At 45.4% G+C, this 27,648-nt stretch overlaps 1 protein-coding gene across 1 annotated transcript; it reads right to left on the bottom strand.

The window, feature by feature from the left end:
• Positions 1–7,379: 7,379 nt before the first annotated feature.
• Positions 7,380–26,894, bottom strand: LOC123171153 (uncharacterized). Its single transcript, XM_044588779.1, has 14 exons — positions 26,465–26,894; positions 24,408–24,990; positions 22,061–23,018; positions 21,854–21,931; positions 20,713–20,784; positions 20,519–20,623; positions 20,274–20,423; positions 10,260–10,445; positions 10,098–10,177; positions 9,570–9,642; positions 9,393–9,494; positions 8,848–8,959; positions 8,076–8,160; positions 7,380–7,986 (listed from the first exon to the last, which is right to left on the bottom strand). The coding sequence occupies exons 1-14, from the start codon at positions 26,781–26,783 to the stop codon at positions 7,764–7,766; spliced, it is 3,126 nt and encodes a 1,041-aa protein (XP_044444714.1). The 5' UTR covers positions 26,784–26,894; the 3' UTR covers positions 7,380–7,763.
• Positions 26,895–27,648: the final 754 nt, after the last annotated feature.

Here is a 27,648-nt window from a genome sequence, read left to right on the forward strand (position 1 = left end):
AGTTTTCTGCGAATCTAGCTTCACATAAAGCCTTGACCGATACGTGGCTACCGTGGGTCTTCCCCGCGGGTGGAGCTTATGCGTCATACTCCGAGACCTTTCATGAGTTTACTAGAGAGAACCCTACTCTCATAGATTGCGACGTTTAACAATCAGACTCATATAGGTGTGTTCTTCAAAAGATGTTCTGCAGGACAACATCTCTGCTTAAATGAGCCACTTAGAACACATTAAGATATACATCAACCTGCCATGCAGTTTAGGAGAGTATTGCATCTTCATGGAGTGGTATTGTTAATAGTAAGGATACTCTCCTCTCAGTTGACCAACAGCTTGTCTTCCACATCTAATTCACGGGATCTCCGATCACAAAGAATAGGTTACCACTGTGAACAACTCATATTGTGGGTCTCATACCCATCTCCCTCGATGCATTATCTATCACATTACGTGATAGACCCTTAGTAAAAGGATCTGCCAGATTTTTAGACGTTTGGATATAATCCAATGCAATAACTCCGGAGTTTCTCATTTTCCTGACAGACTTTAACCTTCTCTGAACGTGTCTTGATGACTTCATGTTATCCTTTGAGCTGCTCACTTTCGTGATCACAGTTTGATTGTCGCAGTTCATAAGGATACCCGGTACAGGTTTCTCAACAACCGGCAAGTCATTCAAGAGCCGACGAAGCCAATCTGCTTCGACCGTAGCTGTATCTAGTGCTGTGAGTTCTGCTTCCATTGTTGACCTCGTTAAGATGGTCTGCTTGCAAGACTTCCAAGAAACAGCGCCACCTCCATGAGTGAATACATAACCGCTCGTGGCCTTTATCTCATCAGCATCTGAGATCCAGTTTGAGTCACTATACCCTTCAAGCACCTTTGGGTGCCCAGTGTAGTGAATTCCATAATTCGCAGTGCCTTTCAAATAACGCAAAACTCTCTCTAGAGCTTTCCAATGCACATCTCCTGGTTTTGAGACAAACCGACTCAGTTTGCTAACAGCAAAAGAGATGTCAGGTCTTGTAGCACTGGCTAAGTACATAAGCGAGCCAATAATCTGAGAATATTTCAATTGATCTCTAGCAATTCTTCGATTCTTTCGAAGTAACACACTCGCATCATATGGTGTTGGAGAGGGCTTGCAGTCACTATAGCCAAAGCGACTCAAGATCTTTTCCACATAGTGAGATTGAAGCAATGTAATCCCACCATCATCGTCTCTCAACAACTTGATGTTCAGAATGACATCAGCCACTCCTAAATCCTTCATCTCAAAACAACGAGATAGGAAATCCTTGACCTCCTTAATAACATTCAGATTTGTTCCGAAAATCAGTATGTCATCAACATACAAGCAAAGGATAACTCCCTCGCCCCCACCATGGCGATAGTACACACATTTGTCAGCTTCGTTTACAACAAAGCCTGCAGCTGTTAAAGTTCTTTCAAACTTCTCATGCCACTGTTTGGGTGCTTGCTTGAGTCCATACAAAGACTTCAGCAACTTGCACACTTTTCCTTCCTGACCATCTAGTACAAACCCATCTGGTTGTTCCATATAAATTTCCTCGTCCAACTCTCCATTTAGGAAAGCAGTCTTAACATCCATTTGATGAACGAGAAGACCATGTGAGGCAGCTAGTGAAAGTAGAACTCGAATAGTGGTCAGTCGAGCCACAGGTGAGTAAGTATCAAAGAAGTCTTCACCTTCCTTTTGGGTATAACCCTTAGCCACGAGCCGAGCCTTGTACTTTTCAATAGTACCATCAGGCCTAAGCTTCTTCTTGAATACCCATTTGCATCCTATAGGTTTGCACCCATAAGGACGATCAGTTATCTCCCAAGTTTCATTCGCCAAGATGGAATCCATCTCGCTACGAACCGCTTCCTTCCAGTAGTCAGCATCTTCAGATGCATAGGCCTCTGAAATAGAACTGGGAGTGTCATCTATGAGATACACAAGAAAATCATCACCAAAGGACTTTGCAGTCCTCTGTCTCTTGCTCCTAGTAGGAACTTCATTGTTCTCCTCCACAGACTTTCAAAGTGTTCCATCGAAATGGCAGGTTCGGTAATTGTAACTGGTTCCTGATTCGATGAACTAGGCATCTCCTGATTAGATGAGGTAGCCATATCCTTCATGGGAAAGATATCTTCAAAGAAAGTCGCATCATTCGACTCCATGATCGTACCGACATGCATGTCAGGTACCTCAGATTTTACAACCAAGAATCTATAGCCAATGCTATGAAAAGCATATCCCAGGAAAACACAATCCACAGTCTTTGGTCCAAGCTTCCGCTTCTTTGGAATTGGAACATTGACTTTCGCCAAACAACCCCATGTTCGCAGATAAGAGAGTTTTAACCTTTTCTTCTCCCATTCCTCGAATGGAGTTATCTCTTTGTTCTTTGTGGGGACTCGGTTTAGGACATGACATGCCGTCAATATCGCCTCCCCCCACCATGCCTTGGAGAGACCCGATGTGTCTAACATGGCGTTAACCAAATCAGTTAGAGTACGGTTCTTTCTTTCGGCCACCCCATTTGACTGAGGTGAGTAGGGAGGCGTCCTCTCATGGATTATACCATGTTCCGCACAAAAAGCATCAAATTCATTGGAAAAATACTCTCCACCACGGTCGGACCTAAGCCTCTTGATTTTTCGATCAAGTTGGTTTTCCACTTCAGCTTTATAGATCTTGAAAAAGTTCAAAGCCTCATCCTTAGATTTCAGAAGATACACACGGCAGTATCTAGTGGAGTCGTCAATTAACGTCATGAAATATTTCTTTCCACCTTTTGTCAAAACACCATTCATTTCACATAGATCTGAATGTATGAGCTCTAGTGGTGCAAGATTTCTCGTTTCCGCAGTCGTGTGAGACTTACGAGGTTGCTTAGCTTGCACACACACTTGACACTTAGATCCCTTGACAGTGGTGAAACTAGGGATTAAGTTCAACTTCGCTAGTCGCGACATGCAACCAAAGTTAACATGACAAAGACGTGAATGCCACACATTTGATTCACTATTGTTGCAAATATGATTAACAACTTTATTGCAAACGTCTGATAAGGATAAACGAAACAGGCCTCCTGACTCATAGCCTTTACCAACAAAGGTTCCATACTTGGATATTACAAATTTATTCGACTCAAAGACAAGCTTGTAGCCATCTCTACACAGAAGAGATCCGCTAACAAGATTTTTATTGACGGAGGGGACATAATGCACGTTCTTCAGCCGCACGATCTTCCCCGAAGTAAACTTCAGATCGACCGTGCCAACACCACGAACAGAAGCACTTGAACCGTTGCCCATCAGCACGGTTGAAGTCCCTGCGGTCTGATAAGACGAAAACATGGAAATATCACCGCATACATGCACATTAGCACCCGTGTCAATCAACCAATCAGGAGAATGACATACTGAAAGAATAGTGGGAAATATACCATACCCAGCATCCTTTATGTCAGTGTCTCCAATGACAACATTAGCGGTCTTGCCGCCTTTCCAGGATGACGCTTGTCATAGCGATTAGGGCAACTAGGAGCCCAATGATCAGGATCCCCACACACATGACAAGCACCTTTCTTCTTGTCATTCTTCTTCTTGAAGTTCGTGTGTTGCACAGCCTTGTTCTTCCCATCAAACTTTGCTTTACCATCAAACTTGCCCTTGTTCTTGAACTTGTGGGGCTGGAAGTTCTTCTTCTGTACCAGATTGGCACTAGATCCTCCCTCAATACCTCGAGCACGTGTGTCCTTTGCTCTCGCCTTTTCTTCCACATCAAGAGTGACAATGAGATCCGGAACGAAAAACTCCTGCCTCTTATGCTTCAGTAAGGTAGCAAAGTTCCTCCATGAAGGAGGAAGCTTATTGATGATACCTCCGGCAACAAACTTGTCCGGTAGCATACAACTGAAGTGCTCAAGTTCTCTAGCAAATGACTGTATCTCATGAGCTTGCTCAACCACGGAGCGCTCTTCAGTCATCCTGTAATCATAGAATTGCTCCATGATGTACAGCTTAGTGCCAGCATCCGAGACCCCAAACTTGGCCTCGAGTGCATCCCACATATCTTTTCCATTATCAATTGACGCATAAGCATCAACTACGTTCTCACCAAGAACACTCAAGAGAGCAGCCTTAAACAGAGTATCCATTTTCTGAAAAGCTTGTGCCTGTTGAGCATCAAGCTCTCCTTCAGGTTTGCCAAGAGTGGCGTCATAGCAACTAATGGTTTGAAACCATAAGACTGCTCTCACGCGCCACCTCTTATAGTGGATACCCTCAAACATAGGAGGTCTCATGGAAGCAGCACAACCACTTGGTGTAAATTGCCTATAATAAGGTTTTTGGATTGTTGGAAATATGAGCAATTTACCAAATAATTTTGCTAACGGAAATACTAGATAAAGCATGACTAATATAGCAAAGATAAAGTAAGTCATGCAATCTGACAGAGTGAAGGTAAATAGCATCTGCATATACGAACTTGAACTAAACACATCTAGAACAGACACTAGATGAAGTTGCATATATGAAGTAGAACCTATCATATGTAGGGCAGAAACTAGAGCAAAGAACTGTGTCATGACATCTAATAGAAAGAGCAAGAACACGTACGGGACAGCGGCAGCAGAAGCACTGGACTTGGGGTCGACATCCTCTCCAGCCATGTCGTTGCTGAGGTAGTCGACGTCGGGGAAGAAGTCGTCGTCGGGGAAGTAGTCGTCGGAGTCCGTGATGAAGAAGCCAGTAGTCGCGCGGAGCGCTCCCCAAAAACCTTATCACCCTTCTCCCGTACAGGACTCAAAAGGTGCGGTTCCGGAGGCCTACTATCCCGACCTGCAGTGCACGCCGCAATCCGGGATGAGGAAGATCGTAGCAGTAGCTCAGTGGTCAGGAACTTGGAGGCGAGAGAGTTGTGCTGTTCTGGTGTGTCTCTCTGGGAGGAGCGACCTCCCTTTTATAGGCACAGGAGAGGGACGCGAACAGGCTGCGACGGGAGGTGAAGCAACGGAGGGAGATGAAGCGAACAGGCAGCGGCCGAAGAGGCACGCCGTTCGAATTCAGTGTCCACTACAGAAAACGTTTCAGCTCTCGCGTGACCTTTCGTATACCCGTCGTGCGTGGCAAAAACTTAGACATCGGCTCGGCTCATTCCCGCAACCCGCGTCGCGTCGCGTCGCGTCGTGTCGAGGCGTGGCGTGGCGAGGCGGGTGACGGAGGAGGAGCGCGCGTGGATGTCCCTCTTGTTCTCATGCTCATACATGTGGGGAAAGAACCTCCCTTATAAAGAGGTCCGACTCCCTCTAAACTAGCAATGTGGGACTAAACTTTAGTAGTTTAGCAATGTGGGACTAAACTTTAGTAGTGTCTCTTGCCTTGCACGAATGGGCTAAGTGGGCCTCTAGGATTTATTAGGAATTTCTGAAATTGTTATTGGGCTAGGCCCATAAATAGATAAAATTCCAGCAAAAACCTCGTTTCGGAGGATTGACAATCACTGGTGAGCCAAGAAATTTGCAGGAAGCTTTAAATGACAGAAAATGGAAAATGGCTATGAATGATGAATATGATGCTCTTATTAGAAATAAGACTTGGCACCTAGTTCCACCAACAAAAAATAAAAATATTATTGATTGTAGGTGGGTCTATAGGATTAAGAGAAAGGCAGATGGTCAAATTGATAGATAAAAGGCAAGGTTAGTAGCAAAGGGTTTCTGTGTATTTTTTGGTCCCAACCTAATCTCTTGGAGTGTACGTAAACAGGCTACTGTTTCTAGATCAAGTACTGAGGCTGAGTATAAATCTTTGGCTAATGTTACTGCTGAGATTATTTGGGTCCAAACTCTTCTGCATGAACTTGGAGTTGCTCATTCACCAGTTGCTCGTCTTTGGTGTGACAACATTGGTGCCACATATTTGTCAGCAAATCCAGTATTTCATACAAGGACCAAACAAATAGAAGTTGATTATCATTTTGTTCGAGAAAGAGTAGCTAGCAAGCTACTGGATATTCGTTTTATTCACAGGTGATCAAATTGCAGATGGTTTTACTAAGGCCTTATCATGGCGAAAATTGGAAGACTTTAAGAGCAATCTCAACTTGATGAAGTTATGATTGATGGGGCGTGTTAGAAAGTATTGTACATGTATATACGGTATAACTATAAGCCGTATATACTTCTAGTAGGATCAGGTGTTGCGTGAGTTAACTTGTAATCAGGTGGTTAGGTAGTTAGGATTTATCCTCATCTTGTATAGCCTTTCTTGAGGATCAATCCAGCTCTACCAAACCACCAAACCCTGTAACCTATCGATCTCTATATAACACGCAGCGCGTCCCTGCTAGAGGCATACGCTTCAACCAATTCTTTCAAAGTAGAGGTACAATTTTTGAAACAGAATCTCAATAACCTAGTGCTCTTCAAAAGAATATTAACTGCGCTCTTTTTGGAAATTTCTACCACAGCTGCTAACAGACTGACAAAACAGGGTAAACAGAAAATGAAACGTGGAAACTTACTAGCGATCTGGTGATCTGTTCAACAGCTCCTCTTACCAAAGATCCGACGGCACGGTTGGGAGAAGCCCAGAGAGGGTTTGTGAGAGTGAATATTGACGCCGCGTTCAGTTTAGATGCGGAATCTGTTGCTGCAGGAGCTGTGACCAAGATATGACAAAGGTATGTTCGTTGCAGCGAGCTCCTGCAGGATTGCACATGCGGCGGATGCTCTATCGGCAGAAGCTCGAGCACGCCGAGACTGCTTGATTCTTACGGGCCAACCCGGGTGCAACAAGTTAATTGTCAACAGCGACTGCATGGACGTTGTGGAGTGGAGACCATGAATGATGGAGGGCGCTCTAGTTCTCTTGTTGCTGCCATTTACGAGGATTGCATCTTTTTAGTTCATAATTTTTCTAGTATCCTCTTTGTTCATTGCCCTAGGGAGAGTAATGATGTGGCACATGTGCTTGCATCCAAGGCGGAAGGAGACCTGTCCGTGATTTGGCAGAGCGATTCGCCAGATTTTATCGTTGATGTACTTGCAAACGATGTAAGCTTATTTGAGTCTTCATAAAGTGCCATGAAGGCACGAGATCACGGGCATCGTTCAAAACTGGCTGGCCTAGCACAGAGAACTCAGAGGTGAGTCTGCCTCCGAGCTCGCCGGAGGAGAGCTCAGAGGAAGAAGATCGGACAATGGAGAAGCCGGCCGACGACGAACCCGAGCAGGCGATCACTGACAGGGTCAATGTGGAGAGCTCGGAGGACGAAGACCAAACGATGTGTCCGATGCCCTTACTAAATCTCAGTTGTTCATTAAGCCTTTTAATTAGCATTTCTAACCTTTTTTTTGCGAAAGACATTTCTAACCATTCTCTTTCAAAAAAAATGCACCTCTAACCATTTCCATAACCAATCTACTCCTCACTTGTAGATACAAAATGCACCAATATTGTGCAAACTCACACACTTTTCAGACCGTAATTTCTGGCTAGTTGCTTGTATTTCTATGACCGAGATTCACGGAAATTATATCAACCACGGCAGCTTCACTTGGCAGCGCGTCAGGTGCCATTCGTTCAGCATGCAAAGAAACTCCTACTCCATACAAGATGCTCGCACAACCAGGAGGATTAGGAGCACACTGGGCTACTCCATTTGCAGCACAATACCTACTCAAGATCGTTCAGGAAGAGGGTCAGCTCCGAGAGCGGCATTTACAGAAGGTGGTGGTATCCCATCAGATGATCAGATCTCCTGCACAGCTTGCACTTGGCGGCCTGACAGGCAATGTGTTAACCAGCTGGGACACCATCCGGCATAGCCTGAGGATCATCACACGCCCCGGCTGAAGGTCGTCCCTTATGGAGGCCATCAGCTTGTCCAGGTTTGGCTGCGACAGTGTTGTCTGAGCTTGCCACACCTTGATCGGCAGCTCCGATGGCTCAGAAGGGTACACCGCGCTGTTCCAGATTAAGCAGAGGTGCCATTGTAAGCAAATGGTGTAGGTATGCATAGATAGATATATAGGCTCTGGTTTCGCTGGACTAACCGGCTCAGGTCTGTCATGTCAATGGTGAAAGCAACCCTCTTGGCGCTCTTGTAACCGATGAAGCGCAGACTGAAGATGAGTTGCCCTGCTTGACATGGTACAGATTTTGTAGTGACTACACAATTTTCAGGTTAACAGTGTAAATAGAGCTAGGAAAGAATTGAGCTTGCGATGGAGTTCATACTTACGAATCTTACATACTTAAATTAGTAAGGCCATCATGTGGTGCTCTCCGAGTAAACTCGGAGTTGTTAGCATGCCACTATCTTTTGGTCATATGCCCTTTTAGTTTTATCACATAAATACTTACACATATACTCCTTCCGTTCCAGAGTAGAATCCATTGCTATCTATAATGAGCAGTTTTAACTCCATGTGGAAAAAGGAGGTAACAGGGACCATGTTAAAATTAGCCATCTATAATAAATCGTAACGGTTGTATGGGTCAAGTAAAGTAGTCTCCTCATTTCCAGATGTACCTTCAGCAAGCAACGCGTGGCAACATCTCCATATTTTTCCATTAGTAACACTTGCCAGAAGTTCTGCTTACAGCCTAGCATGTGCACTATCTGCTTACCTACTTTCCATAAAGCAAAATAACAATAAAGACTACACACTGAGGATTTGTCTGAAAATAGTCGTGCATGTACCCGTTCTGTGAAACTTATTAGGAGTGTTGTAATATGTTAATAATATATGTTTATGAGTTAGTGCTTTATGATACAAGCAGTCACTGCATGAAAGTACAAAAGAGAATGGATAGAGAGGAAACCTGTCTGGGAGTCCACACTAAAATCTGCAGAGATCAGACTCAATAATTCCCCTTTAGCATCCTCGATTTCTTCTAGGACATCAATAAGATTACCGAGAAGCAAACTTGTTTCCTGCAAAAATATGTGGGGCTCATTATACTGAATTTTGCTATGTAACTTCCGAGACATGACAGCTGTTGTGGTTGACGCACACAGTTGTGAAGTCAAGCACCGAGGGTTGGGTCTCACTTCTACCTTGATTTTAAAAGTGTAGGGGAACAAGTCTTACCCCTCAAATCTCGATTCTTTTACCAAACCTAAAAGCTTAAGTGTCTTAATATTATTATAGGCATAACATCTCTCAAACTACAAATCAGTACACAAATGTGGTCTAAAATATGTGTATGCCGTATGTGTACAAAGGTAGTGCCCCAATGTCTGCTTAAGGCACACAAATATATTTCATATGCAACTACATATTATAAGAATTACTTTTAACTTTACTCACAAGAATTAGTCCAAATTGTCTCATATGTAAGAACTTTCAAAGTAAAGGCAAACTCACCATTGTCTTCTTCTGCAAGGATCGTAAGTCACTGAGTCTTTGATTCTCCTCAGCTTTGAAAAGGAAACTGAATGCCACAGTTGCTTTCAAATTTGGAAATGCCTGACCAAGAGAACAGTACCATGAGTTTCGTACATGCAGACACAGAAGAAGAAAATATCAGTTTCCTCATCTCACCTTTTCTATTTTGGTTCCCATCAGTGAGTTACTCACAAATAAGGTTGACATATCACTAAGGTTTAAGATGATCCTGTAAAAGGCACAGTAACACAAGACGTAAGACAAAGACACATGATAACAAGGTTGTCTTCCATTGCTGGCTTGCTGCTACCAATTGTTTTGCAAAACTGGCGGTCACAAGCAGGTACAAGATTGGCAAGATTATGTGCCCCAGGTTCAGGGTTAGACACCACCAAACCTCCGATGTCGGGTTCATTTTACTAGCAAAAAGTTTTGGCTGGTTGAAGAAAGGTTTCATTGAACATAGACATCCTTCCAAAATACGGTAAATAACTTGCCAAGTCCATGCAGGTTCGTCAGGACTAGAGAAAAACAGTTTAAGGTTTAAAGTACATTGGGCCAGTTAAGACCGGTAATTGGTTTCAACAAGTACCAAAGACCTGGAAGTTTCCTGTTCCACAGTGGAGAGGGAAATCATGGTTGCTACACTATGCAAAAGGGAAGGTGAATACAAGGAGTCAGTACCTTTGTAAGAGCAAATTGCGATAGTTGAGAATGACATCACGCTTATTTTCCCTTTTAACAATGTCTTTCAACTCCCAGAGCTAAAAAACAAAAAGTAAATGTAAATGTAAATCACTGAAGGAAGAGAAGTATATACGGTAGACCTAAGGCATGCACCAATACCGATGCTTGCTGGTTGATGATACGACACTGATTTCTCATCTTCAATTGCTCTTCAGCAACCCTGAGGACTTCACTAATATCACCTTTAATGTTGCAAAAATGTTCAAGCGAAATCTTGAGGTTCTCCACCTTCTGTTGAATCATGCTGAGTGCAAGCTTCTTTTCAGTTATCCTAGCATTTCCTTCCTGGGGAAACACATGATACGTTCCCCATAAAAATGTGTGAGTGTCTGACTGAACACACAAGTATTTGCACAAGTGCTATATTTTGGCAAATGCAAGTATGTAACGGGATGATGGTAGAAGCAACTGAATTTATGGAAAAAGAAAGGATAAACTAGAATAAGAACAAATGAGATAACTGGAAGTAAGAGCTGCATTAATGACAGTAGCAATATACTATTATAGCAAGAATCGTTGGTACTGATAGTTGATAGCCCAGAAGTAATACATCAGCTTCACGAAACATAACAGCAACCAAACAAAAGAAAATATATTGCCGAATGTCAGATCTTTTGCAGTTATTCAGTTAACAGACTCTTACAACTTTGGCAAATAAAACAAACATGGTCATTTGAAAGGAATAACTCCGCCTATGTTGTCTCAACATAGCCGGTCCCAAGCCCGGGTAAAGGAGGAGGGTTGTGATAGGCTTGGCGAGCCAATGTAAAAACTCAGCCACTCTTATGGAGATGAAACCCAAAAGATTTTCGTTGGGGTGTAACCCTCTCAGCTGTTAGATGTGTATAGCCCTTTTCTGTTTATCCCCATTGTATAAGGGGTCTCTTGCACTTTACCATACACATGTATATGTATTGGCCTTTGGCCCTCCTGTGAAGGTAGTTGCTGATTATCCAACATGGTATCAGATGCTAGGCTAGCCCCCTCCTCCCGCACGCTGCAACTCCGTGCCCCTCGTTCCTAGCCTGCTCGTCTCCGACCGTCCTGCCGTTCGGCTGCTGCTTCTCCGGCCCGGTCTGCTGCTCCTCCAGCCAGACGCCGTCTCGTCCGGCTCCTCCGGCTGCCTCCTCCGCCGCCCCGTCCGGCAGTTGCGGCCGTTGCCTCGTCCGGCATCCGCGGCCGCTCCCTCGTCCTCAGCTGCGGCCGTTGTCCCGCTCAGCTCCGCCTCTGGCTAGCGCTGCCAAGGCTGGCTAGCGGTTTCTGGATCGGCCGCCCGCTCCTCTCGATCCGTTTCTGGATCGGACGCTCGCCCCCTCCCTCGATCCTCCCTGGCGCATGAGCGCGTGCTGGTCTGCTCGCCTCTCTCGATCCAGATCGAGGCTGTGGGTTCGTTGACTTCCAAAAAAAAACAGAGAGCTCCTCATGTCTTCTTCGGGCTATGTCGTCGTTCCTCGGTGTTCGGTGATCTTCGATGGCACCAACTATGCCGAGTTTGCGGGGTTTATGCGTATCCACATGCGCGGTCTTCTTCTGTGGGGTGTTCTCTCTGGCGAGGTCCCCTGCCCACCTTGCCCGGTTGCTCCTGTGGCTCCTACCCCGCCAGCACCGCCGGTTCTTGCTGCTGACGCTTCTCAGGCCGATCGAGATGCCGCCAAGGCTCTCGATGATGCTGCAGTTGATGCTTATGATCAACAGATGTCAGCTTATTCGGATGCCCTGTCTGCCTACCGTGATGATCTGTCTGCTTACACTCAGTGGTGCAATGATGATGCTCGTGTTGCTGCTGTTCTTACTGCGAGTGTCCTCCCTCAGTTCGCCTCGGAGTTCATGGGACTTGGCACAGTTGCAGCGATGTGGTCTTATCTCTGTCAGCGCTATCAGCCCTCTGGTGATACTCTCTACCTCTCTGTGGTGCGTCAGGAGCACGCACTCCAGCAAGGTGATTCCTCTGTTGATGAGTTCTATTCCCAGTGCTCTGCCATCTGGCGTCAGCTTGACTCTCTTCGGACAGTCGTTTGTGGAACTTGCCGTTGCTGCCAGACTACACGGTCCGATTTGGAGTTTCAGCAGGTTCACGAGTTCTTATCTCGTCTCCGCTCTGAGTTCGAGCCTCAACGTGCTCACATGCTTGCTCGTGGTCGTGTTCCTATCTCGGAGGTGCTTGCTGAGCTTCGTGCTGAAGAGACCCGCCTTCGCTCTGCTGGGTTACTTGTGGTTCCATCAGTGTTGGCCGCCCGAGCTCCTATGCCACCTGCTCGCCTCACCGCTCCACCGCTCTTGCCTACTCCTTCAGGGGGGGTGGGTCGCCCTTCTTATGCTGAGAGGGGCCGGTCGCGCCGTGACACCTTCTGTGGTTACTGCTCTCGGCCAGGTCATCCAGAGTCTGATTGCCGTGAGAAGAAGCGAGACCAGAGGCGCTCCTCTTCCAGTGGGACTCCTGGATCCTCCTCGACTCTATCACTCACTGACCAGGACATTGTGAGGCTCAAGCGTCTCTTGGCTTCCTCAGGCTCTTCGTCGACCGGTTCCGTTGCTGCTGTGACTGCATCCACTTCTCCACCACCGCAGGCATCTACACAGTCAGGTACATCTTCGTGGGTTCTCGATTCTGGAGCCTCCTTTCACATGTCTTCTGATTCTTCCATGCTGTCTTCTCTTCGACCTCTTGATTCGCCTGTTAATGTTCTTACCGCTGATGGCACACCTCTTCCTGGTGCTAGTCGTGGTCTTCTTTCCACTCCATCTTTTTCTGTTCCTAGTGTTTCACATGTTCCTCGCCTCACCATGAATCTTTTTTCCGCTGCCCAACTTACTGATTCTGGTTGTCGTGCCATTCTTGATACCGACTCTTGCTCCATTCAGGATCGTCGCACCAAGGCTTTGGTTGGTGCTGGCCCCCAGCGCCATGAGTCAGAGGGCCTTTGGGAGGTTGACTGGCTTTGTGTTCCTTCCGCTGCCACCACTTCTGCCAGCTCCCATGCTCTTGTTGCCTCTTCGTCTGCGTCCTTCCAGCAGTGGCATCATTGCCTTGGTCACATCTGTGGCTCTCGCTTGTCTTCTTTAGTTCGTCAGGGCCTCTTAGGGTCTGTATCTGGAGATGTTTCTTTACATTGTAATGGCTGCAGACTTGGCAAACAGACCCAGTTACCTTATCTCAGCGTCCTTTTGACTTAGTTCATTCTGATGTATGGGGTCCTACCCCCTTTGATTCGAAAGGTGGTCATCGCTATTATATCTTGTTTATTGATGATTTCTCTCGCTACACTTGGCTCTACTTCATGAAATCTCGCAGTGAGGTTCTCTATATACAAACGTTTTGCTGCCATGGTTCACACCCGGTTTTCCACGCCCATTCGTACTTTTCGTGCTGACTCCGCTGGTGAGTTTATCTCCCAGCTGTTGCGTGGTTTTCCTGCGGAACAGGGTACTCTTGCCCAGTTCTCATGTCCTGGTGCACATGCTCAGAATGGCGTTGCCGAACGTAAGCATCGTCATCTACTTGAGACGGCTCGTGCACTAATGATTGCCGCTACCCTCCCACCCCACTTTTGGGCTGAGGCTGTTTCTGCATCCACCTATCTCATCAACATTCAGCCATCGACTGCTCTGCAGGGTGGTATTGAGTGTCTCACTGGTCGCTCTCCTGACTACTCAGCTCTTCGTATGTTTGGATGTGTGTGTTATGTCCTTGCACCGCGAGAACGCACCAAACTGACTGCTCAGTCGGTTGAGTGTGTTTTCCTTGGCTACAGTGATGAGCACAAGGGCTATCGCTGTTGGGATCCTATTGGTCGTCGTTTGCGCATCTCGCGTGATGTGACCTTTGACGAGTCTCGCTCTTACTACCCACATCCTTCTTCCTCGAGCTTCTCTGTGGACGATATTTCTTTTCTTCTTCTCCCTAATACACCCTGCTATGTACCTCATGTTTCCCCTCCTCCTCCTGCACCTCTCCTTCCTTCTCCTTTCCCACCAGCACCATCTTCCCCATCCTCCTCCTCCACCATCATCTCCAGTCCGTCGCCCTCTCTCACCATTTCCTCTCCACTATACTCGTCGCCCTCGTTCTGAGGATGCTTCCCCTGACGCGCCTTCCACCTCTGGTGCACCTCCTTTCACGCCTCCTCCGGTTCATAACCTCCGTGCTCGGCCTTGCCCCCCGCCTGATCGGTACTCTCCTGATCGGTACGGTCTCTCTGTTATTGCTGAGCCCACTTCCTATCGGACTGCCATGACTCAGCCTGAATGGCAGCTTGCGATGGCCGAAGAGCTTGTTGCCCTTGAGCGCTCTGGCACATGGGATCTAGTTTCCCTCCCTTCCGGTGTTCGTCCCATCACCTGCAAGTGGGTCTACAAGATTAAGACTCGCTCCGATGGTTCTCTTGAGCGCTACAAAGCGCGCCTTGTGGCCCGTGGTTTTCAGCAGGAGCAGGGATGCGATTATGATGAGACATTCGCTCCTGTGGCCCACATGACCACTGTTCGCACTCTTCTTGCTGTGGCTTCTGTTCGTCATTGGTCTATCTCTCAACTTGATGTTCAGAACGCCTTTCTTAATGGCGAGTTGCGTGAGAAGGTTTATATGCAGCCACTACCGGGGTACTATGCTCCTGATGGTATGGTCTGCAGACTTCGCCGCTCCCTCTATGGTCTTAAACAGGCCCCTCGCGCCTGGTTTGAGCGTTTCGCCTCTGTGGTGACTGCCATTGGTTTCTTGCCCAGTGATCATGATCCCGCGTTGTTTGTTCACACATCTCCTCGTGGTCGGACTCTTCTCCTTCTCTACGTTGATGACATGATCATCACCGGTGACGACTCTGACTACATAGCCTTTGTTAAGGCTCGCCTTCGCGACCAGTTCCTCATGACTGATCTTGGTCCACTTTGCTATTTTCTTGGGATTGAGATCTCCTCGACCTCTGATGGCTTCTACATCTCCCAAGAAAAATATATTCAGGATCTTCTTGCTCGCGCTGCTCTCGGTTATGAGCGCACTGTTGTGACTCCTATGGAGCTCAATGTTCAGCTTCGTGCCTCTGATGGTGACCCTCTCCCTAATCCCACTCGCTATCGTCACCTTGTTGGCAGTCTTGTCTATCTTGCTGTTACGCGTCCTAATATCTCCTATCCTGTCCACATCCTGAGTCAGTTCGTTTCAGTCCCCACCTCTGTCCACTATAGTCATCTCCTCCCTGTTCTACGATATCTTCGTGGCACGATCTCTCAGCGCCTTTTCTTTCCCCGCTCCAGCTCTCTTGAGCTCCAGGCCTACTCTGATGCTACCTGGGCTAGTGATCCCTCTGATCGACGCTCGTTGTCTGCTTATTGTGTCTTTCTTGGTGGCTCTCTTATTGCCTGGAAGACAAAGAAACAAACTGCAGTTTCTCGCTCGAGTACAAAGGCTAAGTTGCGAGCCATGGCTATGCTGACGGCTGAGGTGATCTGGTTACGGTGGTTACTTGAGGATTTTGGTGTGTCTGCTACTACCTCGACTCCCTTATTGTCAGACAGTACTGGTGCTATTAGTATTGCGCGTGACCCGGTGACAGGCCCGTTGACAAGGGAGGCCAAATTGGCCGACCGCACAGGGCCCCCAAATTTTAGGGGCCCCAGTCTAGAAAATATTATGTGTATATATGAGAAAAGGGCCCAGTAAACCAACACTTAGGCAGCCCATTCTAGCAACCAAATACATGCACGCACGCAGCCTCGTGCCTGCCTGTTGGTTTGCCGTAACTCCCGATCGCATCGCCAGTTTTATCCCTGATTTAGCTATCCCTAGATCGAGGAGAGGTCTCTAGCAGCGCAAGGGGCGGCTGGTGACGGCAGGCGAGGGCGGCAGGAGTAGGAGACGTGCGTACGCGCCGCCGGCCGGCTACGCTCCACGGCGCCGTATTAGGTATTACAGCCGCTACGGCGCATCGTCCCTGCCGGCATAAATCCTTTTATAAGAAGCCCTATTTTATTTTGCTAGAGTAGACTCGTTTTTGTTAAACAATTTTTTACAATGTTACATCAAGGTGAAGTATGTTTTATACAAGGTGAAATATTACATAGAATTCGAAATGATTCATATTATTTTTGTCTGTTTTGTAAAACAGAAAGAATCATGCATAGAAGGAACTATGATTCTAGTGCTGAAAAGCATATGAAGAAAACAAAACTATAAGTTGATGCTCGATCCCAAAAGGGTACTCTTGATAAATGTGATGAAAGAATCTGATCGCAAAAAGGAGAAGATTAATTATGAAGATATCATCAAAGATTATACTTCTTTTAGTACAAATGAGGTCAGTTTATTGCTTCAGTACCATCTTCACTATTTTACCATTAGTATTCGGTATATTTTCTAAATATTGTATCAAATAACACATATTTGAAGTTATATAATTAAATTAAAATTAGAGTATGCTTTACTTACATTAGTTCTTTAGGTATAGGTATATGATTTAAAAAAAATCAGGGCCCTACTTTGATCCTCGTCCCGGGCCCCCAAATTTCTGGAGACGGCCCTGCCCGGTGAAGCACGAGCTCACCAAACACATCAGTGTGGATGCCCACTTTGTGCGTGCTGCTGTGCAGGATCAGACTCTCGCTCTTCACTATGTGCCCTCTGAGTTACAGTTGGCGGACTTCTTCACGAAGGCACAGACTCGAGCGCAGCATAGTTTTCTTCTCTCCAAACTCAATGTTGTTGATCCACCATGAGTTTGAGGGGGGGTGTTAGATGTGTATAGCCCTTTTCTGTTTATCCCCATTGTATAAGGGGTCTCTTGCACTTTACCATACACATGTATATGTATTGGCCTTTGGCCCTCCTGTGAAGGTAGTTGCTGATTATCCAACATCAGCGACGCGCCACATCGAAACCCGGGTGTGGTGGAAAATGAGCAAGGGTCGGGCCGTCACCCCCCAGGTGGCGCGCCGTATCTTGATCCGGATACGGTGGCAAGTGAGCGAGGATCGGGTCGTCGCATCCTTAGTGGCGCGCTACATCGGCGCCCGGATGTAGTGGAAAATGAGCAAGGGTCTTCGCATTTGACTCGACGAGTGCGAAGGGTAAGGAGCTAGCCGAGCCTAGGAGGATTCGCTTAGGTAGCTGGAACGTAGGGTCTCTGACAGGGAAGCTTCGGGAGCTAGTTGATGCAGCGGTGAGGAGAGGTGTTGATATTCTTTGCTTCCAAGAAACCAAATGGAGAGGACAGAAGGCGAAGGAGGTGGAGGATACCGGCTTCAAGCTGTGGTACACGGGGACGGCTGCAAACAGAAATGGCGTAGGCATCTTGATCACCAAGAGCCTCAAGTATGGAGTGGTAGACGTCAAGAGACGTGGGGACCGGATTATCCTGGTCAAGCTGGTAGTTGAGGACTTGGTTCTCAATGTTATCAGCGCGTATGCCCCGCAAGTAGGCCACAATGAGAACACCAAGAGGGAGTTCTGGGAAGGCCTGGAAGACATGGTTAGGAGTGTACCGATTGGTGAGAAGCTCTTCATAGGAGGAGACCTCAATGGCCACGTGGGTACATCTAACACAGGTTTTGAAGGGGCGCATGGGGGCTTTGGCTATGGCATCGGGAATCAAGGAGGAGAAGATGTCTTAAGTTTTGCTCTAGCCTACAACATGATTGTAGCTAACACCCTCTTTAGAAAGAGAGAATCACATCTGGTGACTTTTAGTAGTGGCCAACACTCTAGCCAGATTGATTTCATCCTCTCGAGAAGAGAAGATAGGCGTACCTGGAGAGAGTGTTGTACCCCAGCATAAGCTGGTGGTTGCTGACTTCCGCTTTCGGATTCGTGTCCAGCGGGATAAGCGTGCCAAAGTCGCTAGAACGAAGTGGTGGAAGCTCAAGGGGGAGGTAGCTCAGGCGTTCAAGGAGAGGGTCATTAAGGAGGGCCCTTGGGAGGAAGGAGGGGATGCGGACAATGTGTGGATGAAGATGGCGACTTGCATTCGTAAGGTGGCCTCAGAGGAGTTTGGAGTGTCCAGGGGAAGGAGAAGCAAAGATAAGGATACCTGGTGGTGGAATGATGATGTCCAGAAGGCGATTAAAGAGAAGAAAGATTGCTTCAGACGCCTATACCTGGATAGGAGTGTAGACAACATAGAGAAGTACAAGATGGCGAAGAAGGCTGCAAAGCGAGCTGTTGGTGAAGCAAGGGGTCGGGCATATGAGGACCTCTACCAACGGTTAGGCACGAAGGAAGGCGAAAGGGACATCTATAAGATGGCCAAGATCCGAGAGAGGAAGACGAGGGATATTGGCCAAGTCAAATGCATCAAGGACGGAGCAGGCCAACTCTTGGTGAAGGACGAGGAGATTAAACATAGATGGCGGGAGTACTTCGACAAGCTGTTCAATGGGGAGAATGAGAGTTCTACCATTGAACTGGACGACTCCTTTGATGAGACTAGCATGCGTTTTGTGCGGCGAATCCAGGAGTCTGAGGTCAAGGAGGCTTTAAAAAGGATGAAAGGAGGCAAGGCGATGGGCCCTGATTGTATCCCCATTGAGGTGTGGAAAGGTCTCGGGGACATAGCGATAGTATGGCTAACCAAGCTTTTCAACCTCATTTTTCGGGCAAACAAGATGCCAGAAGAATGGAGACGGAGTATATTAGTACCAATCTTCAAGAACAAGGGGGATGTTCAGAGTTGTACTAATTACCGTGGAATTAAGCTGATGAGCCATACAATGAAGCTATGGGAGAGAGTCATTGAGCACCGCTTAAGAAGAATGACAAGCGTGACCAAAAATCAGTTTGGTTTCATGCCTAGGAGATGGACCATGGAAGCCATTTTCTTGGTACGACAACTTATGGAGAGATATAGGGAGCAAAAGAAGGACTTGCATATGGTGTTCATTGACTTGGAGAAGGCCTATGATAAGATACCACGGAATGTCATGTGGTGGGCCTTGGAGAAACACAAAGCCCCAGCAAAGTACATTACCCTCATCAAGGACATGTATGATAATGTTGTGACAAGTGTTCGAACAAGTGATGTCGACACTGACGACTTCCCGATTAAGATAGGACTGCATCAGGGGTCAGCTTTGAGCCCTTATCTTTTTGCATTGGTGATGGATGAGGTCACAAGGGATATACAAGGAGATATCCCATGGTGTATGCTCTCTGCGGATGATGTGGTGCTAGTTGACGATAGTCGGACAGGGGTAAATAGGAAGTTAGAGTTACGGAGACAAACCTTGGAATCGAAAGGGTTTAGGCTTAGTAGAACTAAAACCGAGTACATGATGTGCGGTTTCAGCACTACTAGGTGTGAGGAGGAGGAGGTTAGCCTTGATGGCCAGGTGGTTCCCCAGAAGGACACCTTTCGGTATTTGGGGTCAATGCTGCAGGGGGATGGGGGTATTGATGAAGATGTGAACCATCGAATCAAAGCCGGATGGATGAAGTGGCGCCAAGCTTCTGGCATTCTCTGTGACAAGAAAGTGCCACAAAAGCTAAAAGGCAAGTTCTACAGGACGGCGGTTCGACCCGCAATGTTGTATGGCGCTGAGTGTTGGCCAACTAAAGGGCGACATGTTCAACAGTTAGGTGTTGCAGAGATGCGTATGTTGAGATGGATGTGTGGCCACACGAGGAAGGATCGAGTCCGGAATGATGATATACGAGATAGAGTTGGGGTAGCACCAATTGAAGAGAAGCTTGTCCAACATCGTCTGAGATGGTTTGGGCATATTCAGCGCAGGCCTCCAGAAGCTCCAGTGCATAGCGGACGGCTAAAGCGTGCGGAGAATGTCAAGAGAGGGCGGGGTAGACCGAATTTGACATGGGAGGAGTCCGTTAAGAGAGACCTGAAGGATTGGAGTATCACCAAAGAGCTAGCTATGGACAGGGGTGCGTGGAAGCTTGCTATCCATGTGCCAAAGCCATGAGTTGGTTGCGAGATCTTATGGGTTTCACCTCTAGCCTACCCCAACCTGTTTGGGACTAAAGGCTTTGTTGTTGTTGTTGTTGTTTGGTCATTTGAAAGGAATGCCTGACAGTATGATATTTTGATATGCAACACAGAAAGAGCAGGAAAAAGGATATAAAACTATGAATGACCATAATTATGCGAAGAACGGTAGTACACAGTGATGTACCAGTCTGTCACAGGTATTAATCAAAGTTTCTGTATAAAGAGGACCTCCCTTCATCTGTGCAGCACCCATTGTAGGACGACGAAGCTGTGAAATCTTGGATTTCAAATAGCGGCATTCTTGAATTCCAACTTGACATAGTTGTGCTTTGTTCTGCACCAAAACAGACGGGGGCAAGCTAATAGCTTACTGCACTTGTACCTTATAAGCTATCAAAAAAGCTGAAAGGAAGACAAAGAAATTCTTACTCGCAGTTTATCAAGTTTAACACGATTTATTTGCAGTTTTGCCTTTTCATATGAAAGCTTGCCATGGAGAGTCATTGCCTCAGCTAGTCTGGGATCTTGCATCCTCTGCATTCAGAAAACGAACACAACAGATAAGTGGAAGTAATTTTCCTAACAGCGACAGGCAATATGACAACTAATTAATGATAGCATACCACAGCAGCAGGAAGCCTCTTATATGTTCTAGCCACATGAACCTTCCCCAGCATATCTCCTAACATATCAAGCTTCATTAAGAAAACAAGATAAATATATAAGATACAACAAACTCACGCTCCAACATTTCCACAAGATATTTTGAATGCTAGATCATTAGGTTGAACTACAGAATTGAACACATATAAGAATAAATCAAGTTGCAGCAAAAGGAAGTTCACAAAAGAGATATAGAGAACCATAGATTCTGAAGATCAATTAGTAACTGTACACAAGCTCCAAATAGGCAAATGTGCCATATCAGATTGTCTCTAAAAAGTCTGCCAAAACTTGATGGGAGAGGAATTCACTAAGGACCGCAGCTTCCAGATTTGCGAATAGAAACAGATATGTTTGGAACAATCAAACGATGTTTGAAGGAATGTGGTCAGAACTAATCCTAGATTACTTTTTCCAGCCACCTTGTGTGTTTATTACGGAAGATAATGCTACCTCAAAACTCTTGAGAGTTAAAAGATGATTGCTTTCCAAACACAGTTACAAGGTTCGAAGAACTATGTGGAGCCAATGTTTGATCCTAAAGACCACAATAATATATTTGCTCAGCTAAAATTGAAGGAATAATCAAGATCGAGGCTAACAACTTGAGTATGAGATCGTGATGCAAGAATCTATAGGACTAAAGAATTATTTTCACAGTGCAGTAGATATTTCATCTAAACAGTGTAAAAGGTTTTATTCATTTGAAGAGTTAGCATAGTTAAAAAAGGCGCGCCTAGGCAGGCGCTTAAGCACACCTAGGCTCCAGGCGATAGCAAAACGCCTAGTGCTTAATATGCGCTGCGCTTAAGCGTGCGCTTTGGCCATAAAAATGCAAGGCGGTAACAAAATGCACAATTAACTCCTAGCGTTTTTTTTTAACTTCGAGAGTTAGTGAGTTATACCTATGTTTGTAACTAGTTTTGAACAGAACCAGCAAAGAGAATAATTCGAGTAGAGTAATGTACTACTCCCTTCAGTACGAGCAATTACTGAAGCACATCAAAATAGAATAAGCAGTACTGCAAGGGTCTCTGAAGTATTCGAAGTGAATGAACAAGAAGACAGTAACTTAGTCCAGTAACAGGGCAAAATGCATACCTGTTGTAGGTTAAGCTTACTAATAGATTCTGGGCGTATATGCATTTGCTTCATGGAATCAGATACGCTGAATACTACCTGCACGAGGGAAACACTCAAGATTTTATACTGACTATTCACTCCGAAGTTCAAACATCTTGAAGACCAACAAACATGAATGACTTTGAAATCTTGGATACAGTTTAAACTGGCAGCTTTCTGTCTTACCTTGTTCCAATCATCACTTAATGATTGTGCACTATCATGAGCCTCACTCTGACTTTCTTCTGCCATACGAGAAGACAATGATACACAAGGAAGTTGTTTTCGTGATGTTACTGGGCTTCTAGGTCCCTTTGCTCTTTTCTCAGGCAATGAATGTTCAGCACAGACATTTTCTTCAGAGCTCCTTTTTCTTCCAGTGCCATCCACATCCATATGAGAATTGCATTCATGATTTGCTAGGCTACCCAAAGCAGGGACATCGCACAGAGTATCCTGAACCTCAGTGGCCTCACTCAGCTCCTGCCTTGGAGGAGCACCTAGAATAGAAGCCTGACCGGTTTTCTCTGGCTGTTGTGGTGTTTCAGAATAAGAAGCTGACACGGTGCAGCCATGATCTTCAGCTTTGCTGAATGTGTTATGTGGTTTCTGAACAAGCTCATTTCTCTCAACTAACGGTAATCGACAATTATGAGCTACAGGTGATTCATGAAGCTTGAACTTTAGTACATGATCGAGATCTGAAATTCTCTTACCATGTTTCATAAACTCACTCCCCAAAGAAGATGCCTCATGGCTTACCGCATTACCAGTGGAATGAACAATAGGACTGAAGATTTGCTGCCTTTTGGAGCGTAGGGAAGATACAGAACCTTGCGTAATTTGCAACGGCTGAACTAGTGTTTTAGGAGTATGTAAAACAGTTTCCGAATTCAAGATTTCACTTTGCTGGTGCAACTGCTCAGCATCCCTCGTTGAAAAGGTAGGAACTGCACTTGCAATTTGATTTGCTCCATGTGCTTCATCTTTTGACAATGATTGATCCAATACAGGAGGTTGCAAGTCAATATTACTCATGAAGGACCCATAAGGTGGAGGTGGAGAGAGCAACGAAGCAGTTTTTACAGTTCTATTGACATCAGGATGAACGGTTATATGATCATCACTGCAGTTCTCCTGCAAACTAAGCAATTCCAAAAAACAGGTAAGTGCCAAAAAAATGGATTGCCAGCAAAGCAAGTCAACTAATTATTAGTTTCGAACCAAATCACAGTAAAGAAATTAAGAGAAATATGAGAAACAACAAACTTGTAAATGATTTTAGCTTATATTCAACAGTCCTATGGTAGTATAAGTGCATAATTGTCTCCAACTATTGCTATGGAGAATGTTTACAGAAACAATGGCATGCTAGATAGCACACTAAGCTGAACGATCAAGTTCAGCCTTCAGGCTTCAGGTGCTTGACCCAATAGGTCACTAAGAAATCTCTGAAGTACAAAGCATCCATAAACAGTTAGGGGGTGTTCGATTTGTGACTATGGTTGCCTTAGGTTGCCACGCCCCTTATGACCAAATTAGTGGGGTGTTTGGTTCAAGCCTAACCTTAGGCAAGATTTTTTGTCACACTAGGACCCCACATCACAAAAACTCAAAAAGTGTGGCAAGATTCCCTTAGGCTTGCCAACTTGTGGCTTCCATTTTATTGTACTAAGCTTAGGCAAGTTTAGCAAAAAAATGTGTGGCAAAGTGTGGCATTGCAAAGCTTAGAACCAAACAGCCCCTTATGATTTTCATGTTTGCTATCAAGAATATTTGAAGTTTTTTATTACATAAAAAAATGTCATCAACACTGATTGCAATGATAATTCCTAGGACATACCAATAATACGGACAGAAAACTGCCAAAAAAAACTTCTCAGTGATATATTGACCATAGTATTGACAGAGTGAGATTATTTGTGATTGAGGTGTTATGTGACACAATGGGCTAACCGGTTATATCAGATATTTCTCGCTTTAAGCCATATATTATTGTTATATTTCTAGAAATTCAGTTAAATAGGGCTAAACCAAGTTCTCCAAAAAGACCGGATCCCAACGAGAACCTAAGTACACCAAAGGTTCTAAAGCTTGTACTATTATTCACTCTAGGCAAGCAATTTACACATTGATTTAGCAGGTACCCACAGATGCTTATTGTACTCGCGTCACTTAATACAACAGCCATAGGTAACAATAGCATGCCTTATGCCGCAAGCCCGCAAATACTTCTTAACTGACACCAAGTAACAAAGCTGCAAGCAACATGCCCAATCACGTGCTATGAAATGCAATCATGAAACCTTGTGTGCATTCACTCTTTTGCTACTTCTAACCAACAGATAGCTATATTGGCGCATGAGAATCTTTGAGCCCGAATTAAACCAACACTGGGAAGTAGGACAACCAAATAATGTTTAGAGACTTTAGTAACACAATTTAATGTCACAGGTTCATGAATTGCAGTGATATCATGCATGGGCTGCTTTCTCAAAGAAAAAAAGGCAAATAAGAGAGAACTGTCAAATACCTGATCTGAGATTTATCATGAATATCAACTACCATTGCATTGTCTTCTTCGGTCGGATCAGAGCTACTAGTAATGTGCTCCTCAAGAGAACTAACGGAGCCCAGCTCATCAGAAGACACACCATTGCCAATATATGATTTTTCTCGCCTGTGTTCTTTCTCAGATGCAGGCAGTGTCAAAGCATGCTTGGAAGTTATGAAGTTCGTTTCATCTTTAGGAGACGTTGGTTCCTGAACCTCTTGCAGTAAATTGTTCAATGTGGGTGACAAGTTAGTATAATCATAACGTTTAGGGTTTTCTGCACACAGACTCATGTCGGTCAACGCATCCCGGCCACCACTTGATTTTACAGACTCTGATCCCTTCAGCGCCTTTAGCGGTGTTGCAGATTCCGAACCGAGTGTCCTTAGACTTCCAGCTGAGTGGAGTGAACAATCATCTGGAGGAATAACATTGTTGAAATGCAAAGAAAACGTGTGGGAATCTAAAGTTAAATCATGGCCATTGTCCTCCGACATTCCAGAATCTGATGGTCTCCCAGATTGAATAAAACTTGCTGACACGACCCCAAAGAAGTTGTCATCTGTCAAGACAAACAAGCATGCAGGTAAGAAGATATAGCACCTGCACACAGAATAATCCAGCACACTAGCTAAGGAATAACTAAGAAAACAGAATGGCTAGTGGCTACAGTAAAGGAACGGATAATTTGCCGTTGATCTAAACTACCATACATCATAGCAACATTTTAAGAGAAAGATATAGTGAAACTACTAACATGTAACCTCAAATGCATTAGCAAGGTGTGGTCTGGAGATCTTAGTGAGCAGACAGTAACAATATCTGGTCCTTACTATATTAAGCAATAAAATACCCAATATAAATATGTATTTGCATGTATATTCAACAGTCTACCAGTCAACAGTCACTTTCTGTACACTCTGCATCAAACAGATCGAAGTGATACGGAAAATGATTTTGGAACCCAAATTGCTCAAGTTCTCACAACAAAGCATAAAGCCCAGCCTTAAGTGCTCACTGTGACACACTTCACACAACACTCGGACGAAATAAAAACTATGGCATCGTAAATGAGTAATTTCCATCTTCAACCGTCTGCGGCCTCAGCTTTCTAAGGCAAATGCGTAGACAAGGACAAAAAAGGGCATGACCGAAATCTTTGGTTCCAGCAAGAAAGTGAGCAAAAACAGAAAACCTGAAAGCAACTAAAATTAATGTTATGTTTTCATATGGAGGATTTGGATTCAAATCCTATAGAATTTGACCAAAAACGAAAGCCTCCAAAAGATATCTAACTCATTCCAACACTCGTTGCCATTAGTGTTTCTAGACTCTTTTTTCAGAAGCAAGGGGAAAAATAATGCCTAAATTCTAAACGAAAGTAGAAGTTCAAGGCCTAGTTAATTTAATTATCTCTTCCATTCCAGGGACCCGAGAATGCCAATATTAGCACGAATTCGTATGGAAATGTAACTCAGTATTCAAACAACTATTCAGAGTTCCTAGAGCTCCTTGTACGGCCTGTTGGAAAACCCGCTGTCGGACCTGATTCATTGCCCTTTGTTTTTCAAAATAAAGGGTTTCGATTTTAGACTTTTCTAATTGTTCCAAACTAATAGAAGTAGCATTAATCAAATTTGCTTTTTCTCGTTCTATCTCAGAGTATCCATTCATTTGATACTCATCCGCTTCTAGTTCGACTTTCTGTAATCGAATGCGAGCTTTTAAACATAAGCAAATGAACATGGCTCAGCAACAAGTGAAACCGTTTGTCCATTGAAGACTGAAGGGTGAAGGCCAGCCTTAAAATAAACCATTGACTCGAGCAGTTAAAGTGAGGTGAGGAACCCCTGATAAACAAACATAACTAATCTAAAAATTGGCTTGATAGATGCAACATTCTGAGCCTCGAAATTAATTAATGCCCAAATTAACCAGTGTGCATCACTTGTAATGAGCTAAATGTGGGCTGGTAATGAAATGAAACAAGCTACTCGCAAGAAGAAAATCTTAGACAAACAAAAGGAGGAGGCTACCTCCTTCGAACGAGGACATGGACCCGGCAGCGCTGCCGGGGGAGGCGGAACTGGCACCCACATCCCCGAGCCAACCGAAGGGTGACTCGTCCTCTCCCTCCGTCTCGTCGCCCTCCGCCGCGTCGCCCGCGAGGGGCCTCCCGGGAGATGGGGACGGGGAGGCGGGGCGCTCGTCCGGGGGCGTCTCGAAGTCCTCGTCGCGGTCGAACACGTGCACGGCAGTGGTGTCCGCGAAGCTCACGCGGCGGGAGCGCTTCCGCGCCATCGTCTCCTCCTCCGTCGCCGGCGACTGGAGGACGGCCCCGCCGCTGGTGTCCATGGGAGCGGGGCTCGGGGTGGTGGAGCTAGGGTTCCGGCGTTGGAAACGGTGGGGAAGACGACGGGGGACTGGGGTGCGGGCTTTTGGAGGGAAATTGTTTTGGGTTGGCGAATTTCCGTGAACGGGACGAAAAGGTTGTTGCGCAATGGGCTTCCGTTTTTTTTTCAACACAGTACAGACGCAAGCGTTCATATACACACGCATACACTCACTCTATGAACGCACACACGCACATCCCACCCCTAGAAATTCTGAAATAAATTCAAAAATAAATGCGAGCACCAGGACTTAAAACTTGATGGCTGGGGATACCACAATCCCTCTAACCATCCAACCACAAGTTGGTTCGCCGCAATGGGCTTCCGCTACCACGTTTGGAAAGGGTAAAGTGTGCGCATATCTTGGCTGAATATTTTTTTAAGAGCTATTACTATTTGCATTGTGTTGTCAACAAGAAAAATACTATTTGCACTATGGTGTAAAAAAAACTCTATTCGCATGGAAAAAAAGGCGCGTGGCGACATGCAGAGGGTCAGATCGGTTTGTCCGATTGCAAAAATCCGTTGGTGCTCCGAGAGCACCCGCTCCTACGTGCAAAATTATTTTTTGAAATATCAACAAAATTCTATGTGTTTTTTGTCATATCCAAATGCTACATGCAGATTTGTAGGCAAAAAGATTGAACATTTTGGCCCGTGCAAAAATAACAAAATAAACACCAAATGTAACCTCAAAATGTCATCCTGAATTTGTTTTTTTCACCGGCAAAACACCGTTGCTCCGTTTCGCATGAAAATTCTCAAGGATGCTTGCGACACTAACACGAACATCTACAAAAAAATTCAGAATTCTTTTAAAACATTTA

This window comes from Triticum aestivum, chromosome 7D (genome assembly GCF_018294505.1).
Source record: "Triticum aestivum cultivar Chinese Spring chromosome 7D, IWGSC CS RefSeq v2.1, whole genome shotgun sequence".
Classification (NCBI taxonomy): domain Eukaryota; kingdom Viridiplantae; phylum Streptophyta; class Magnoliopsida; order Poales; family Poaceae; genus Triticum; species Triticum aestivum.

Coding starts and splice junctions, on each gene's coding strand:
- LOC123171153 (XM_044588779.1), bottom strand. CDS start 26,783: ATGGACACCAGCGGCGGGGCCGTCCTCCAGTCGCCGGCGACGGAGGAG. Junction 20,624..20,712: donor AGAGGCTTCCTGCTGCTGTG/GTATGCTATCAT, acceptor TTCTGAATGCAG/AGGATGCAAGATCCCAGACT. Junction 10,178..10,259: donor TCATCAACCAGCAAGCATCG/GTATTGGTGCAT, acceptor TTTGTTTTTTAG/CTCTGGGAGTTGAAAGACAT.